At 50.6% G+C, this 13,819-nt stretch overlaps 1 protein-coding gene across 1 annotated transcript in view; it reads right to left on the bottom strand.

Annotated features, from left to right (window-relative positions):
* Nucleotides 1-10,841, bottom strand: part of Gpr26 (G protein-coupled receptor 26) — a 19,088-nt gene extending 8,247 nt beyond the window's left edge. Inside the window, exons 1-2 of the mRNA XM_038317650.1 lie at nt 10,174-10,841; nt 1,980-2,093 (exon numbers count right to left, since the gene is read on the bottom strand). Of these exons, the coding sequence (XP_038173578.1) occupies nt 1,980-2,093; nt 10,174-10,841 (782 nt within the window). The remainder of the gene's footprint in view (nt 1-1,979; nt 2,094-10,173) is intronic.
* Between the last annotated feature and the right edge of the window lie 2,978 nt (nt 10,842-13,819).

Below are 13,819 nucleotides of genomic sequence, written 5' to 3'. Positions count from 1 at the left end.
GGCTTGTCCTCACAGGGAACAGGAGGCTGGGTTACAGCAAAGGGGATGCCCATCTGCACTCCTGCAGTGGCACTAGCTGCGTTCTCTCTCTCTCTCTCTCTCTCTCTCTCTCTCTCTCTCTCTCTCTCTCTCTCTCTCTCTCTCTCTCTCTCTCTCTCTCTCTCTCACACACACACACACACACACACACACACACACACTCATACACAGAGGAAACGGTTTCCCAGTCTCAATCAAAGCTTCCACCTCATGTCTCAACAGAACCACTGTCCTTTGTGATCCCCCAACTGCACAGATCATAGAACTACTTAGGATACAAAGCTGCAGGATTCCACCCCCACCCACCCCCACCAGTCCACAAAGGAGCTTGGGAGAGAGAGGAGGCCAACCTTTTTTTTCTTTTCTTCTTTCTTTCTTTTTTTCTTTTTTTCTTTCTTTCTTTTTTTCTTCCTTCCTTCCTTCCTTCCTTCCTTCCTTTCTTTCTATCTTTTTTCTCCTTTTTTTTTTCTGACTGAAACTGGCAGGAGGAACTGTCACAGCTGGAGCAGTCTGAGGAATGCAGGTTCCCCGTGCCAGTGAACTGCAGCCCCGCCTGGCTCTTGGCGTCTGGGAAGGGGAATAACTGACAGTCACTGGCCTAACAGTACAGCCGCAGGAGAGATGGCCTGCCTGGAAGGGCACGGAGACAAATATCTTCTTTTATGCAAGTGGCTGGTATCTCTGAAGTAGACCGCTCAGGGGCTGACTACCCAGCCCAGTGGGCAGTGGGACCTCATACTGTGCAGCATCTCCCTCCCACTGCGTTTCTTCTGGTCAGCACCTCATGGAGTGTGGGTGTGGGGTGAAGACTTAGAATGAGGTTGTCTGGAGATCAAGTGGAGAGCCTTCCACTGTGGGGTACTGAGTTTAGCACATAAGAATCCAAGACTGATTATGGAGCTCAATGCCAAGGTTTTCCCCAAACCCAATAGATCCACCATATGGAACAGCTGGCCCACTTCTGGGTATATGACCAAAAGAAATGAAGTGCATTTACTGTGTGCTATGTTTATTGACACACTGTTCCTAGCAGCTAAGGCAGAAACCAACCTGGGGGCCTTCATGGTCGCATAAAGAAAATGAGGAATAGATACACAACAGGATATCATTCGGACAAATGGGTGAACCCAGGGGACACAATGAAATGACTCAGACAGGTGCCACCTGTTCTTTCATAAAAACATACCTTAACAAGCCTACCAGAATATGCAGCAGTGATACCCAGGAGCTGGGATGAAGGGGATGATGGAGGGAGAGTGGATAATGGGCATTAAAACAGACACAGGTCTTCCCATTCTCTACCCTAGTGGGGGACTGCATGTCACAACAACCTGTAACATGTGTTATAAATAAATAATAAGTTGGAGGCTCCGAACACATGGCAATGGCAGAAAGGTGGAAAATAAATTAGCCCAATTTGATCAGCACATGCTATGTATGCACAGTGTAATTTTGCATAGGTTTGTGCAGTGATTATAAGATGATCAAAACTGATAAAGCTGTTAAAGGAACAGGACATGCCAACTGCCCTAACTTGATTGGTACAAGGTATTGGTAGCCAGTGCAATAAAAATGTTAATTAAGGGGCTAGAGAGATAGCTCAGCGGCTACAAGCTCCGACTACTTAAGAGGACCTGAGTTCAGTTCTCAGCAGCTCACAACTGCCTAATAACTCCAGCTCCAGGGAATCGAAAACTCTCATTTGGCCTCTACAGATGCCTGCACTCACCTGTCCATAACCCCACACAGACACAGCAGACACGATTAAAAGTAAAAATCAATCTTTAAAATGTTAGTTATTGATAAGGGAGAGTCGGAGGCTGAAGAGAAGCAGCTAAGTGTTCGTTCTCACCCTGCCGTGCTCTCAGGAGATGCATGTGGCCAGGAGTCGCCCCACTCTGGCTCTCCAAGCCCTGGTCCCCACCCACAGGTCAGCTCACCTGGTAATCACGTAGGGAGCAAAGCACACGAGGAAGGTCCCTATGAAGGTGCTGATCTTTTTGGTGGCACGCTGTCGCCTCCGCTTCTGCTCCTCCAGACACCGTTCCCTCACACTGTATGGGACAGAGGAGAAGGTAATTCGTGGGGTGGCCTGGCCAGGACACAGGGAGGTGCTACTCATGAACACAAACAATGGATTCCAGGTGTGTGGTTAGGAAGCCAGAGACCTGGGGCCCAGTCTTAAGCCCCTGGGCAAGCTGTGTGACATTGACAAGGGTCATTATTTGCAGTGTGATATCACACGCCACATTTTACTGGTGTGCTTTCTTATAGACAATGCAACATAACATTAGCTGGATCGTTTGAAGAGTTAAATGCACAATGCATCACAGTGTTCTGTTTTCCTTTGTTTCTTCAATAAAACACCCTGACCAAAAGCAACTCAGGAAAGACACAGGGTTTATCTGGCTCATACTTCCATGATACAGCCTATTATTTGGTGGAAGGCAGGAACTTAAGCACATTACACCTACAATCCCGAGAAGAGAGAAGCAAACAAAACCATGTTGCCTGCTTGCTTATGCCGCCGCCAGCTCTCTCCTGCTCCAAGTTCAGAACCCTCTGCAGGAGGAATGGTGCTACCCTTATGTCAAAGACTCATCAAGACAATCCCCCACAGATAGGCCCATGATTCCTCAACTGAAATGCTTTTCCTAGGTAATTCTAGATTGTGGCGAGTTGACATTTAAAACCAGCGATCACACATAAAGATACAGAAAAATGTATCCAGTGTGCAAAGGAATAACGCAATGAGTACAAACAGACAAGAACTCACGGAGTTACTGCTTATGTCATGCACTGACTTCCCTGCACAGTCCTGGAGGGACTTCCTGCCTCCGGGGCTCATCTACTATGACGGTTAGTGCTAACTGTCCAGCTGACAGAAGCTAGAACCACCCGGGAGATGGACCTCTGTGTTTACCTGGGGGAAATTATCTTGATTGCATCCATTGCCATAGGAAGACCCAGCTTAGTTGTGGGCATGTGTGGTTCCTGGCATGATTCCTCCCGGGACTAAGACGGGAGAAGCTAAGTCACAGCCAAGTCCTCTTGACATTGAGGATATAGCTTAGACGATGGGGTCAAGAGCCATCAGTGCCTCTAATCACACCCTGTTCCTGCTCCACTCCGCTCTAAGCCCTGCAGGAATTGATTCCTTTCCTCCAAGAGAAATCAGGGTATCACAGACATGGGGCGCAGGAAAGCTGCTGTGCACGCAACCAGCTCCAGGCTCCTGACTCTGTCTTGCAGCATCCAGTATGGACACAGGTGAGCAGAGAGGGTTACTGGAGGCTGTGTTGCCCCGCAAGCCAACTTGGCAGAACCAGGCTTGGGCAACAGTGACTTGCTCCTGAAGACAGGCTGGCCTGCTCCATGAAAGCAAGCGGTAGAGAGGAAGTTCCTAAACTGGATTTAAGTATAATGTTAAAGCAAGTGCCGCCCACTGCATCTAGGAGAGTGAGTGTTTTTAATCCCTAAGTCTCTCCTCAATAGATTTCTTCTCATATGAACAATTTGGACAGACGAATCTGGAATCCTTGCAGGTCCCCTTTTGACCTTCTGCCTATATATAAATTTATAGAATTAGGAACCAGATTGGGGCTTGGAATCAAAGTTCCCCACTGTCTGAAAATGTGTTGTTCACAACTAATGGTACTAATTACTTTATAATAATTAACACTATTGCCAGGCAGTGGTGGCACATGCCTTTAATCTCAGCACTCAACTCAGGAGACAGGGGTAGGCAGATCTCTGTGAATTTGAGGCCAGCCTGGTCTACAAGAGCTAGTTCCAGGACAGGCTCCAAAGCTACAGAGAAGCCCTGTCTCGAAAAACCAAAACCAAAACAAACAAACAAAAATTAACACTAATAATGGTCTGAGTCTCTGCCATGTGTCATGCTAGGTTCTGCGATGGGGTTTCACATGCGTTTGTGTAGTTAATACAGTGTGTCTAGGAGCCAAGGACGATGTCATTACAGTCTGCATATTTGAGAAGAAATTGAGACTCTAGAGAGTTAAGATATTTGCTCAGGATCACACAGCGTTCACAAGGCTCCTAAGTGGTAACTATGAAGTGGTCAGCATTTGGTCAGGCACTGCCTCTGTTTAGTACTGAAAGTATTCTGTCCTCAATGGTTTCTGTGGGGTGGTTTCCAAAGTGGATCCTATGTCTGAGTACCCTTCTCCATCCCTGGCAAGTCAGGCTGGGAGATGATGGCAGGAAATGAATCCAGACCAGAGTCTGGAACCAAGCTCACCCCTCCCCCTACACAAACAGTCTACCTGTGTCATCACAGGGGGAAGCTCCATGGATTGGCATATGGTAGGCCTGAGGTCACTGAGTCCTGCTCAACTGAAATCCCCAGACTTTCTGACCACATGTGTGTTTCTGTAGCATTTCTGCTGAGGTTCACAGGCTCCTGTGACGTGCACAGCCTGTGGCTGGAGATCTGGGTACAGGGACATGGCCAGCTCAGCTGTCTTGATTTAAAACTCAAAGTCCCTCTGTCTGGGAGTCTCAACCCAGGGCAAAGAAGACCTGTGGTGACCACAGGCGCAGGAGGCATAGGGTTACTCTTCACAGCTGAGCTCTGTCTGTTCCAGATTGCCACAAATGAATGGTGGGGTGCAGATTTGGGGTGTCAACTGCGTACCCTGAACCATCACACAACATTGTTCCATGAGAACAGAGGACCACTCTGCCATCTAATCAATAGAAATGCCAAATTCACACAAAGAACTCTGCGAGCGAGGGGATAAGATCACCTGCGTTCCTGTCCTCCTCAGTGTGTGACACTGTTATCAGCCCTTGGGTGCTGTAGAGTGAAAGCCCTCTTAGGTGCACTCCCTTAGGGCCCTGCTCTCCTAACTGTGGCCTCAGACAAGTCACCAAGCCTCTGTGTGCGAGTCCCCACTTTTCAGAGGAGGCTTTCACCACCCCTATAAGCAGACCTACGGTTCATTATGAAGATAGGCGTGGCTCACTGAGCAATAGGGCAGAGAGATGGGGAGCTTCCTTATGCTCCCCAAGGAGTCAGGGTTCTGATGAGGGGCTACAGCCCCTCCCTTATCCATAGCAGACTCTCTCTCCTTCAAAGCATGGGGAACCTAATGTCTATAAAGGCATTAGGGGTCTTCAGAGAGACAGACACATGCATGACTGAAGGAAGGAAAGGCTAGGACTGTCACAGGACTGCCACTGTCACTCCCCCAGGCTACACAGATCCCCAGAGACCTGCTGCATTGCCTCTTCAAGGACAGGTTAAGCATAAGACACTTTGCAACTGTGTGTCTTCTTTCGCCTTCGCTTCTTGGCTAGTAGTTAGGTTTGAAGAGCCAAGGTTGGACCTCCAGTTTCAAACCCAGACACTTAATTATGAGGTGGCTTTTGCACATCAGATTCCTCATCTATAGAAAGAAGGGTGATGAGAGGACCTGCCTTCTAGGGTCACACCAAGAGTGCCTGAGTTAAAATATGAAAAATACCAAGAATTGTGGATGACCCAGTGAACACTTAGTGTGCACTAACCAAACTACTCTCAACTCAATATACACTCACTGGGGAACTCTATACTGTGTTCCACATCTGCCTTGAACCTCCAAGCTACAGAATTTCCTCTTTCTGTAAAAGTCCTTCTTGCCCTTTGCTATGTCCATAGGAGAGGCAGCTGTGGCTAGGGACTGTGCCAAGGGTGCTGTGAATTAGCATCATGCAACTGAACATTGAGTCCTGAGTTGACTCTGTGGCCCATTTGGGGCTTATTATAGGGACATCACAGATTTTAATGTGACTCACCAGTAGAACACAGAGAGTGTCTGCAGAAGGTACTCTGCCCCAGGATTATGTTGCTGTTAGGACGGAACAGTAGACTCTCCAACATATGACTACCCAAGTTTACAGATGGGGAAACTTGAGGCTTACAGGAGTGAAGGACCTGCCTGTCTTGAGAGTCAGGTACAAGTGGGACTTCAGACACATGGGCATTGGCTACCAGCTCAGCACTTCCAGTTAGGGGTGTGCCACTCCTTCCCTGAGATATTGTAAAGGAAAGGGCTAAAGCCAGCTCTGCCCTTCCTCCATGGGCTCTGCTGGTTTCTGGGTAAAAGTACAGTGGTGGCCGGAGCACCCCCATCACTTAGGTGTGCGACAGCTCACTGGGCTTTCCGAATGATAGGATCACAAAACCTCTTGTTGTCATTTCCCTCCCCATGGCTTTGCAACCCTGAGATCCTGAAAATCTTGTATGCCTGTGGGCTGTCATTATGCTTATTCTCAGATGAGGACCCGAGTAGTTTAGGAAATGACAAAAAACATACTGGCAATTTGGGACAAAACCAAGTCTCATCTCAGATCTCCTGACCTGACGCTAGAGCATTCCCCTTACCCTCACTGCCACCCCTAGTCTGGTGGAGGCACCCAGAGTCCTTGGACTCCTGAGCAGAGTCTGTGGTGCAGAGAATATGAGGTAAAAAAACTCACTCATGGAGCCCCGATTGTGGTCTGAACATGTGTGCTAGTCTGGAGTTGAAGGAGGAGGGTGTCACAGGTTTGAGACCAAAGTGGACAGGCTCTCTGGCTTTTTGACATGTGAGGTCAAAGAGATGCATTCCACAGGCTCCCCTTACAGCAACTCTGGAAGGATCTAAACAGAAAGCGGGGATGTGGCCTCAAAAGCTTCTGAGATGGCTCTTTAGGTCCTCTATGATCTGAGATGTCCATTGTCCTTCCAGCGCCCACACCTGGAGCCCTCACAGCCTGGCCCCTATTGGTTTTTCTGGCCTTTAAGACATGAGACAAGATGGCTGATGGCAAGAAGGAGCCCTGAATTTGAAGTTAGGATGCTGGTGTTATCAGTCCCTCTCCCAGATCTAGCAAGCGTGGTCCCTGCTCTAGGTCCTGGACATTAAAACGGAAGCTCACACAATCTACTCTAGAAAAAAAAACCCTAATTTTCTATGGCACATAACCCTTGTGTAAATGCCTTGATTCTGCTTCCAAAATATACGCAGACCCCTGGTCCCCACCCAGTGGTGGACTACACTGTAGATGTACTTCGTTTAAGGCCCGAGGAGCATCACATGCATATGGAACGTGACTGTATGACTTGCGGTGTGTGCATGACCCAAGAGAGGAACCTGTGCTGCTGGGTGGAGTCAGGGATGGAGAAGTAATGCAAGTGGACCACTTAGTGTTCTCTAGCCCAGATGAGGCTAGCCTCGATGGGGTCTATAGATTCTAAATTTGAACCCCACTTTTAGGAAGTATATCTGCCAATACCTATAAGCTAAAGTAGAACTTCTAAACATCTACACAGAGAGTTTGTGAGCCTCCTCTACCTGATTGCTCCATCTACAAATCTCAAGGACAGACTTGGGTGTGGCCCTGGGTATAAGCTACTTTCTAGAGTTCATCAAATGCTTTCCTTTTGGGATCGACTTCTGCCTCTGTAAAGTCAAGGGCTGGGTACAGTTCTACCTCCTTGGTCAACCTCTGGCATCCTGCAGAGCTAGCTCATGGGCAGCCCCTGTGGTCATGGTTCACAGGGTGTTAAGGGCTTAGAGAGAGACCCTGGTAACACTGTGAGGAAGTCCCCATTCAGCTTTTAGGAGAGACTCTGTCACCAGCGGCTTAGCTCCAGGAGGTCATCTCCCTGGCATGGGTGAGCCTGGTCTGGTCTAGAAAGAGGGCAGTGATGCTGGGCCACGGAGCCTGATCTGCTTGGCTGCGCCTGGCAGCAGCAGAAGAGATCTAACCAGAGCCTGCCGAGAGCTTTGGTTGGGAGAGCTGAATAGCAGACACTGGGCAGGTGGAGATCCAAGTGTAGACCAAAAAACACTGCAAAGTGAAACCCACTTCCTAAATGTAGTAAACCAACCACAGAACAACAGAAATAGGAGATGCCACTCTGGGCCTCAGTTTTAGAAAAGAAAGACTTCCTGCTGCTTAGTTGGTGATTGCGGCAAAGGGATGAAGCTTGCTACTGAGCATGCAGAAGAATAAGCTACCTCTTGTCACTTCCTAACAAATGGTACCTTGGCTCCAGGCAACCCAAAGCAGATCTCCTTTAGCCAAATTCTGGGTTAAGTGGTGGGTAATAGATGGGATGGCTTCCAGTGAGCTAAGGCTTCACTTGCTCCTCTAGATGTCCAGGAGACTGTCCTGGAACTGACACCCTAAGACCACATAGGTTCTTGGCACCAAGGGATGTCAGAGCCTGAAGTGGGGCAACATTCCACCACAGCCTTCAGAGCTAAGACCAAAACTTCTCCACTGTGCCACCAAAGTAGCAGCCAGTCATGAACAGTCTGTCATGTTCTGTGGAATTCACCTCCCACACTCCTGCTTGAGACTCCTGGAAAGGGCAGTTTGTGTCCACCTGATAGAGCTCTCTGGAGGGTCTAGAAGCACGGCCTGCTCCAAATGGCTTGAAGCTCAGAGGAGGTCAAGGTTCTCTGCAAAACTGACAAAGGACTGGATTCCAGCCCGTCTGTCTTTGCTTATGAGACCTCTACATACTCTCTGTCATTCTGACCTAAAGTCAGGGAGACAGGCAAGAGAAGAGGAAACCTCTGTCCCTCAGTAGGATGCAAAGTGGCCTCTACCCTTTTCTCTGGGGGATTAAGAGCAGAAATTGGGCTTTCCCTCACTCTGAGAGAACTGGCTCCTTTCCTGCTGGGCTCCACTTCCCTTTTCCTCCACTGGGAGGCTCGGTAAACGGGCTTTCTAGGACTAGCTCAAGTCTGCAAGAGTTAACATTTCCATGCATCCTCGGGAGCTGCCCCAGCCCCAGCCCTGGGGATGGCCCTTTCTAAAGTGAATGGTGACAAACAGGAATGTTTCTGCAAGCATGGCTGCAGACCTCCCCCTGGAATGACTCCTAAGCTGCACAGACATGGGCTGGGGGCGGGGGGGGGGGGGAGAGGCTGATGCAAACACATTCTGTTTGAGTTTCTGTAGAGAAGATTCTATGTAGGAAAGACTAGAGGAGCCTGTCATCTGAAATGACTCTCAGAGGGGGACGGTAGACACACTCAGCCATGCCCTTCCAATGTGCACGCACGCTGAAATTCAGCAGCTTCTTATTGCTCAAGGCAGGCAAGTCCCACAAGGAGCCTTTACTCAGACTAACACCTTCTGTTTGTTTGCTGTGCCCTCTAGGGAAAATACACTTTAGGGTCTACACTCTTCCCTACCTACCCCAAGGTTTCCTGAATCCTGGACTCACACATATGTGCTCACACATAGAACCATAACATCCCATCACTGGTGCACTCTGTATGCTGTATCTTTTATGCCAAGTGGATGCCTAAGCTCTTATCAGGAGTCCCAGGCATCAGAGAGGAAGGCAGCTTTTAATGTCAATAAACTGGCAGAGACCACAGAAGCACCCTCCCTCTTGATGTCCTAGTCTCAAGAGGAAAGATGAGGTGAGCTCAGGACAGCTGGATTGACAGTTCTCGCCTTCTCTCCTGAAGGGACATTAAGGACCACAGAGGTCCCCAGCCAGTCCTTTCATGTGCCTCCTTCTGTCTTCTCCCAAGAGGTAGTGGGTCAAGAAGAAGGGGGTGGGTGGACAGGCTTAGTTTCAGGAGTCTGAGGTAGAAATTCTTGAAGGGATCTTGAGGCGCCAAGTCCAGAACACACAGAACAGAGCCCCCTAGGGAGGCAAGACAAACTCAGGCCCTCAGGACCCACCACAGGGAGAAAGTGCAGTGGATTCTGTTTGATGGAAACTCAGGCACATACAGAGGGGGAGGAGAGCAAGTTAGCACCGCACCCAGATTGACAAGGACCCAGAGGAGTAACACCCGCAGCCTGAAGAGTTCTTAAGCGTTGTCTAAGCCTACCACATGCCCTTTCAGGGCCATATCCAAACCCTTTCCTAGCTTAGCACAGTGAACAAAGCCCACTGTTCAGGATACATCTAAGGATAAGGAGGAATTTCTGGATGAGAGTTCAGTCCGGTGCTTCAGAAAGTGAAGCTCTGGGTACCATTTAAATAGCATGTGCCATTCCAACCTTGCTTAATGCAGTAAGGTGGACAGCGGACTCTCCCACGGCCCTACCCTGGGTACTGGGTCCTTCCCAACTCACTACAGTGTCCCCAGAGCCCTGAATCATGCCTCTCACCTGGGGTGGATGTCCACCAAAAGCACGAGTGTCTGCATGGTGATCACGTCGATGCGCTTGCAGTGGAAGCGGGCCACCTTGAGCACCTTGAGGTACGTGAAGCAGAGTACGATGAAGGAGAGCAGGAAGCTGAGCGCATGGAAGGCGCTGGTGAAGACAGCAAAGCGCAGGCGCTCCTCGGGCCGCCGGCTGCACAACGTACACGAGGCATACAGCTGGTGAAAGCCCAGCCAGGACAGGGCGAGCGCAATGGCCGGGAAGGTGAGCGCGTGCAGCCACGTGTAGGCCACCATGAACGCGGCATCGCGGAGGCGCATCTTGGCACGGTAGCTTAGCGGGAAGACCACAGCCACCCAGCGGTCGATGCTGAGTGCAGCCATGCTGAGCATTGAATTGGCGGCCAGGAAGGTGTCGAGGAAGGCAGCCAGGCGGCACAGGCGATCCCCGGCCGGTTGCCGCTGTGCCACGACGCCGGCCAGCGTGAGTGGCATGTTGACCACGGTGCACAGCAGGTTGCCACAGGTGAGGTTGAGGGTGAAGAGCGCGGGCGCCTGGCGGCGGATGTCAGCGCTGTGCAGGAGGCAGAGCAGCACCAGCCCGTTGGACAGCAGCGACACGCCGATCGTGCCCACCAGCAGCCCCGCCAGGCCCGCGTCCCACGAGTTCATGGTGCGCGCCCGCAGCTGGCGCTTAGGGCCCGCAACCCCGCGCCGCCATGGCGCAGTCCGCTGCCGGCTCAGCCCCTCGGCGTCGCGGCGGCCCAGAGACCCCTGGTCCCCGTCGCCATGGCTACCCGAAGGGCGTCCAGCAACCCAGAACCCCGCGCCGCCCCCTAGACCAGCACCTAAGGATGCAGTCACCCGGAGCCCCGCACCACCTCCCAGGCGAGCACCTGAGTGCGGAACCACTCGGACTCTGGGTCACCTCACCACCGGCGAGCACCTGGGAGAGCCGTCACCCCCAGCCCCGCACCACCTCTTGGCCAGTCGCCCGGTGCGATGCTGAACTCCTGTGGTACCCTGGAATCCTGGGTTGCAGGCGCCTGTGGTCACAGACTTTGCCTCTGCCCGCACCCGCCCTCACCGAGTCCTTCTAAGCTCTGGCTCTGCTCCGCACACCCTCTGCTCTGTGGCTTTCTCTCTGTCTCCCTCTCTCTGCCTCTGTGCTCAATCTCCAGTGTGCTCTCACTTTCTGCTCCCCCTCCCCCATCTGTCTCTCCCACTTCCAATTTTTTCCTCCCCTCTTGCTTCTCCTCCCTCCCTTTCTCCTTTCTCTCTTCTTTCTCTCAGGAAACCGGCTGCTTCTGCGAAGGAAATCCCACTGATTCTCTCTCTCTCTCTCTCTCTCTCTCTCTCTCTCTCTCTCTCTCTCTCTCTCTCTCTCTCCCTCTCCCTCTCTCTCTCTCTCTCTCTCTCTCTCACACACACACACACACACACACACACTCACCACACACACACACACACACCACACACACACACACACACACTTGGAAGGAAGGAGCCCTGCAGGCTCCCTTGCAGAGTGACTGGCTCCCTGTGGCTTCCCTCCTCCTCTTCCCTTCCATCCTCCCCTATATGAGCAGGAGACAGGCTGAGTCAAAAGAATCTAAGAAACAAAAAGGATGCCTGGGCACCCTCATGCCTCAGTGCCACTTGGTCCCTCTTAGCTGACCAGACCTTGACCCAGCTCACCTGTCCCATAGGTGCCCAGCCTCGGGGCTCGCCGCTGTTATCTAAGAGGAAATGAGGAGCTTGGTTAGGCTTCTGCTAGAATGGAATGTAATTTACAGCTCTCCCTTGCATTAGGACCAAATATCTCCTGATATTCCCCCCCCCCATCTGTCCACAGGCAACTGCTGCCCTACTGGGCACTGAGTCCCCAAGGCTCCATCCCATCGCTCTATAGTCTTTCAGTTGCATTCTCGGGCTTGGTGGAAGGACACTTAAGGCTCACTGGGATGTTCCGTGGGCATACTTTCAGTCAAGAGAACACTTTATCTGTCCATAGTCATCAGAAGCAGCTCTGGTGTGGCTGGTATTGGGTACATGTGGTGTCCAGTGCTTGCTGTTGACTCTCCATTCTGGGTCTGGTGAGAAGCAAGTAATGCTTATTAGGCATGTGGGCAAACTGTCCAGAGAATGGGAGAACGGGGCATGGCATGATTTGATCCAGATCATAGGAACTTGGGATATAAAGGGTCTCAGTCTCAATCCCCCCACCCCCAAACTTAGATAAACCTGTGGGGACTGTGGCTCTCCTGTCCCCAGTTCAGACTCTGCAGTTTCAAAAGGCCTTGGTGGACAGCCAAGTGAGAACTTTTGGAGCTTCCTCAGTTTGGTCCCTTTCTGTAAGATGCTACCTCCTGAAGTGACCACCTCCTCTGTATCTCAGAGTCCGGTGTTATGGTCAGAAATGAGTGCACATGACCAGACCTCAGTCTAGCAGAAGCCAAGCACAGACAGCTTCTCCAAGGGAGCTATTTTGTGTCCCCCATCACACTAATTATCCCTCCTCACATAGCTTCAAGTATGGGGGAGCTCATAAAAGCACTGGGAAGGCAAGGGAAACAATGTTCTCTCTCCTCTGCACCCCGAAAGATGCTCATTGACAACCATTGCAGATAATGATAGCTGTACATAGTAGAGTTCTGGGGCCACTTCTTACCAGCTTCCTAGGGTGCCCTGGGGGCTTCTCTACAGCTCCATTCAAAGGCAGAATGCTGATAGTTGAAATCTATCATGCTAAGGGCATTTACACCACAGAAACAAGCAAATGCCACAACCCAGCCCCCTCCCCCATCATCATCATCATCATCATCATCATCATCATCATCATCATCATCATCTGAGCCTGCGGTTAAGCATTTACCAGCACACCACTCATTGACTTCACAGGACCCAAGGCAAGGCACCCAGCTTCCTTGAGTCTCGGCTTCTTTATCTGTGTTTTCAGACTGTGTTGATGCTGTGTGGAGGTGGCTTCACTTCTCAGGAAAGAGAAGAGCAAGCAGAATACTGGCAATCTTCTCAGCCCTTGGTCTCCTCGTGTGGCCTAGGGAATTCAGGTTGGCTATGTGTCTTCACCTCTTGCTTGGTTGATGACAACACAGTGGGCTATCCACCTGCACGTCTTCCTGCTTCACAGATTTCCTTGGCAAACCACCTCTGGGAGGAGACAGGTGTTCAGAATTACTTCCGGAGCAAACCAATATATTCTGAGGCACACTAATGGGCCCTTAGCTCTTACATTACAGTGTTCTATAGGATTACCTTATGTGCTGGTTAAAGATTCAGGTTCCTGAGTCACCTCCTCCCAGGGTTTCAAGGTCATAGAGCCTGAGATCCTGCCTTGTTTACTACTTCTACAAATGATGATCAGATGTAATCAGGCTAGATAGCTGATGTTTAACCATGGCCTGGATACATCCTCCATCAGTGGCCTGATGCTGTGGCCTCACAGGACTGCCAGTGATTGTAGGAGCACAGACATTAACACATTAAACATTACCTAATGTATTTATAGCACATGAGTTGCCAAAGCCTTTCCAAACATCACACTTGATCTAATCCTTGCAAGAACAATGGGATGAAAAGTTAGCTACTGCCGGTATCTCAGAGACGAGGGCAACAACGTACTGAGGAGT

This window comes from Arvicola amphibius, chromosome 1 (genome assembly GCF_903992535.2).
Source record: "Arvicola amphibius chromosome 1, mArvAmp1.2, whole genome shotgun sequence".
NCBI lineage: Eukaryota > Metazoa > Chordata > Mammalia > Rodentia > Cricetidae > Arvicola > Arvicola amphibius.
The sequence above is the reverse complement of the archived record's forward strand: the minus strand, read 5'-3'. Positions and strand labels throughout refer to the sequence as shown.